Source organism: Euprymna scolopes, chromosome 11 (genome assembly GCF_053919585.1).
Source record: "Euprymna scolopes isolate OS-2025 chromosome 11, ASM5391958v1, whole genome shotgun sequence".
Taxonomy (NCBI): domain Eukaryota; kingdom Metazoa; phylum Mollusca; class Cephalopoda; order Sepiida; family Sepiolidae; genus Euprymna; species Euprymna scolopes.
This window is the reverse complement of record NC_136492.1, coordinates 96,532,438-96,537,741: the sequence shown is the minus strand read 5'-3', so window position 1 is coordinate 96,537,741 and position 5,304 is coordinate 96,532,438. Positions and strand designations below refer to the sequence as shown.

Sequence of the window (5,304 nt, the reverse complement as noted above, 5' to 3'; positions counted from 1 at the left end):
TCTTAAAGCACAACGGTATTCTTAAAATCCTCTATCTTTGCTTCATCATATGAAGAAAGTTTAGCCTTCTCGTCGATACCTACAGAATCCAAGGAAAGAAATTGCTCTATACCGCATTCAATGAAAGGCTTTTCAAAAACTCTTCAAAAAAAGGGCCCAAGGAGTCCGAATACGACGGGATAGGATTCAACACACTATCCACCAAATATGTGAAACAAGCGGGTAACGAATTGCAAACTTGCTCAAAGGGAGGCAACTCATTGTGAGTTAATTATTTCGGGCTTCAAAACATTACGCCCCTCTCCAAAAGGAATATTTCTATTGGACATCTTCCATGCAGTGCCACTAATACATTCAACCATACTGAAATTTTGTATGTTTTGAATTAAATTTAGTCCGACAAGGCCATGTAGCTCCTTGCCATTTAGATCCCTGTATCCATGGCAGAAGTGAAAGCCAGCTTCCGTAATGTTGGACGTGATTTCGTCGAACCTGTCTACTTGAAATCTAAAGTTAAGGCTGTCCGAGAATAGAGCAGCAAAATGAAAAGGTTTCTGATTACCTAATTTGATGGAGACATCGAGCTCCTGGAGGTTCATAGGTATTGTACCAATAATCGCATTCATAAGCATGGTAACTGGCCTGGGTACTAATTCTTCCCTAGGTCTCAGTTCCTGCAAAATAGCTTGACAAAAGAAGGATTTTTGGCTCCCAGTGTCCAAAATACAATGAAAACCAACTGGGGTGCCCTTAGCCTTCAAGGACACTCTGATTACTGGGAATAGGCAGTTTTCGCCTTCAGTAAGGGAAGTCTTTCCGACAAAGGATTTTGAAGTTTGGGGGCACATTGTTGAAAAGTGAGTTTTCAATCCGCAAGTACTACAGGGATAAGGAAATCCCTTCTTCCCTTTGTATTCTTGTTCCAAATGACCCCCCAGACATCTAATATATAATTGGAGCTCTTTAGCTCGCGAAACCCTTGAATCATAAGAGGTATACTTGGTGCCGTCCCTTACAGCGTGGTCTGCTAGTTTACATAATTTGCAAAACTTGTGCTGGTAACCAGCATTATCATTAAGCTTTGGGGCATTTGAACCTCTTTTGAGTTTGACCGTTCTATCAGCAGAATTGGCCGCCATATCGGATTTGACTTCAAGTGAAGAAAAAGGTGGCGGATGGGGTGCAAAATATTCCCGTTTTTTAGCGTTCAATGGCGCTGCCTGTAAAAAATCTACAATGTCAAAATAATTAGCCATAATAGATAAAAACGTAGGAAAACTTTCCTTCGTTCTGGACATTAGTTCCCTTCTAACGCTGACAGGGAACTTAAGGAACAATATATGGGTGATAATAATACTCGAAGTGGAACTCTCTGTAAAGAAGTCAGTTCCAAAGTACTTAGCTAGCTCGGACAAATCCATTTTAACCTGTTCTACATAGGTCTTAAGTGCTTCTAAATTCAAGATGGCCACCATCGGAGGCATTATCTCCTCCAATATATGATCCTTGATGAGGGACGGATTCAGGTATTTCTCCCGCAAACAATTCAAGGCTATAATGTAATTGTCGGAGGTGACATTCAAGCTGGAGATCAAGTCATAAGCTTTCCCCTTTAATTTGGACTTAAGTAGAAGTAACTTGTCCGCTTCTCCCACATTGGAGGTACAGAAATCAAACCTCCGTAGAAAGGTTCTAAATTCAAACTTATCATCTGAAGGTGAGCCACTGAAACTGGGGTATTCTAAGTCCATCCATAAAGGCAGAGAGGTGGAGGGTTTCTTAACTACATGATTGGCCTTCAACAGAAGCAGCTCTTCTTTTAATTCGGATGAAAACTGCTCTGCCTCAAGACATATCTTCCTTCTCTCCTCGTGAGGGGACTTTAACACCAGCTGGTCAATAATTTTGTAAAGTTTTGAAATCCATCTCTCCACGTCTGCCGCTCTCAAATGAATTGAAGACGGTGAGGCATTATCCTTCAACCATTCCACCGTATTTGATATTCAACATTTCTTGGCTTCAATTTTAGCCAATAAGTCTTTGCCGGCACTCATCTTGAATAAGGGGACGAACACAAAACAATGACGAAGGAGACCAGTCGTAAAAGGACAGATAGAAAATACCTTTCAAAGGCGAAAACTCATCAACAAAGAACGAGAAATAGAGATAGTGTGGTTAAATTTAAACCCTTAGAATTTAAACCACTTCAATTTCAATTGAGCCCGCTAACTAAAATATCTTTTTTTTTTTTTTAAATCGTTTACATGCGAAATGTAATAACGAGAATGGAGGGGGGGATTCTAATCCCTTGAATCAAACAATCTTAATTTTAGACAAGAATGCAAATTTAATAACCGAAAGAAAAAATTTGCCCCCCTTTTTTTTTTCTATAAATTAATACCAGGTCTGCAGTAAAACCCAGGCTCACAGAAAATGTTTACATTAAAAACAGCGGCCTGGTCACCGCGTGGAATTACCCTCACGTCGACCTATGGCCCTACGAAATTCGTAAAAGTAATGCTCAACAATGGTTACCTCTTTTAAGTCTGAAAACCAACAATAAACAATCAATGCTTTTCCTTCTATGTCTGTGGTTTTATCAAGTTGAATAGACACAAATTTTTAACAAGCTGTTTTTTCATCCCATCGATTACACATCGCAGATCGATAACTTATTGTAATGTCACTTTCATAATTGCATCTTTCACTCAATTTATAAGGTCAGTTGCTAATTCAAGACATGACAGTATTTTCAAGTTCAGTGAATGTCTAAAAATTGCTTTGATTTGTTTTGGTATCCACGATGCTTTGTTCTTTACTTTGCAAGTTTTGAAGGAACACTATTTTTACCACTAGACATGGCATTACAAAAGAGTCACGTCATGTACTGTTGGGAAAACTCCAAACACAATGTGCTCATCCTTCCACCATTTTTGTTGGTTTTTATGTGATTAAGATAAATCATTTTTGAAAGTCGCATTTTTCTCTATAAAAACTGTGTGATGAAGATCCATCTTAATTCGGAGCATCACTTTTTCTCACTGCATCAACTGCTGCACAAACTGCAATAGAATTTTTCAAGTATTTGTGAATTGACATGACCTGCAGAAGTTCAGCAATAATGTTGAAATCTGGAAAATAAGTAAAGATGAGTAAGCTAAAGAAAGAGCAAGAGTCTCCTGTACATTAAACGGACACATGAAGATGAGGATCTCATCTATCTAGGAGTTCACCCCTTGACAGCTGCCTACCCCTTACTTACTCTCGTCTCCTATGTGAACCGTCCATCTGGCGTTATTGTAGGAGAACAATGCTGAGGATATTCAGGCTATTTTTATGGGCCAGAATCCACATCCGGTATAGTGTTGACCTTCAATCTCCTACACGTGACACATTTTCCTGCAATAAAAGTGCTGTAAATACCAGGCAGTTTCATCTCGATGTCACAACATCAAGAGTGTCATACCAATTTAGGAAACGTCTTTGACAGAGTGTGGGGCATTGTGATTGCAGTGACCTTGCTGTGCTGAGGCAATGTATAATTGTGTACAGTTCAAGGACGTTCAGATTTTACTTTTTCTTTATGAGGGAGAATGGTTCATTATCAATGATTCGAGGGTTATTATAGGAGCTTTTTAGGCTATTTTTATTCATATTTATTTCTTATATGGCAAAGTATGTGAGCTATCCAATCTCTACCTTCCATGCTTGTGCCACATATTCCTGCAGTGGGAAGCAAGTAAATACTAGGCAGTCGTGTTAGATAAACACTTGCTGCATCGTTAACTTTTCTTTTGTACATTTATTCTGACAACCCCCCCCCCAAAAAAAAAACCCAAGAAACAACAAAAAAAAAACGAATACACTTGATTTATATTTATGGCTTATTATGTTATTTAAGATATAACAAGAGATTTGGCATGGAGAAAGTGAAATCATAATAAGATGTGACAAATCTATAATTGAAAAAAAAACAGTTGAGGTGAAATTTCTCATTAAGTCAGTAGATAAGGAGGTTTGGCGTTACTTATAAATAAAAATTGACGCAAAGTTCATATAAATAAAGTTAAAATGAAGAAAAAAAAATTCTGAGAAAAGAAAATGTCTTTCATAGGCAAAAAAGCATTAATTTTTTCACACCAAAAAGATTATTATAAAGAAATGAATACTTGAAGATGTCTAGCTCATTTTGAAAGATATTTAACATTTAACAGAAGAGTATAGAAAACAATAATCTAAATGAATAAACTCGAAAGTAGTTTTAGTTATTTATCATACCTATGTTAACATTAAAACCGATCACTATTAACTAAATCAGTAATACAACATAGTCTTTCGAAATGTTGTATATATAATAGAGAGCAAAAACCATATAACAGATATTTGTATGCCTGATTTGCATAATTATTTTTTAAACAGTCTATAATAAATTAATGATTTCCGTTATTTATTTGTAATTTATTTATTTATTTATTCATTCAGACGAATACATATATTTTCTCCTTTATAACCATATGCTCGTTTTACAACTAATAATTAAAACCATCATATCTAGTAGTAGTAGTAGCCCTTCTGATAACAATTGATTTACTGATAAACTAAGAACCACCCATTCTTTCTCGTATTTCTGATTTCTATGCTTTTCTGTACAAAAATTATACATCTTACAAATAAGAAGTCTAGATTTTAATGTTGCTTTGATAAATTCGGTTGCAATAACTGGCTGCACGCAAACCTTGAAAAAACTCAAGCTAACATGTCCTATCTCATGAACAGGGAAGCCAGTTGCCTTCTTAACATATTGTGGTATGGAATGCTAGATTAGACCCACTCTAAACCTGCCTTCCTAAGAATAACTGTGGACCACACCTTATCATTCCAGGAACACAGTAAAATCTCAAACTGAAAGTCAACTGCCTTTCTTTCCTATGGAAATCAAGTAATTGAAAATAAGGAGTAAAAATCCGCATACTCAGATGTACAACCTTGACCTTGTGTTATTCATCTACAGAGTACGCGTATTCTGTTGTGGAGAGATTAACCCATGACAATAAACTTGTCCCCCCGTTGAACAAAAATTATGACTTGATCACTCGTTGCTTGCATCCTACCAACCTTAACAGACTAGATCTCTTTTCTATCTGCAGATGTGTTATCAACTGAATAGAGCTCGCGAAATCTACCAATGATGAACCTTGGACTCAATGACTGAAATAAAGTTGAAGAATCCTTAGCTATATCCAGCTTCTGAAAGCATTTCAGGAAGAAATCTGACTACAGCTATGAACCAGAAAGCTAGAGAAT

At 36.7% G+C, this 5,304-nt stretch overlaps 1 protein-coding gene across 1 annotated transcript; it reads right to left on the bottom strand.

Moving 5' to 3' along the window:
- Window positions 1-257: 257 nt before the first annotated feature.
- Window positions 258-1,751, bottom strand: LOC145288185 (uncharacterized). Its single transcript, XM_080136235.1, has one exon. It carries the CDS (start codon window positions 1,749-1,751, stop codon window positions 258-260), a length of 1,494 nt encoding a protein of 497 aa, XP_079992361.1.
- Between the last annotated feature and the right edge of the window lie 3,553 nt (window positions 1,752-5,304).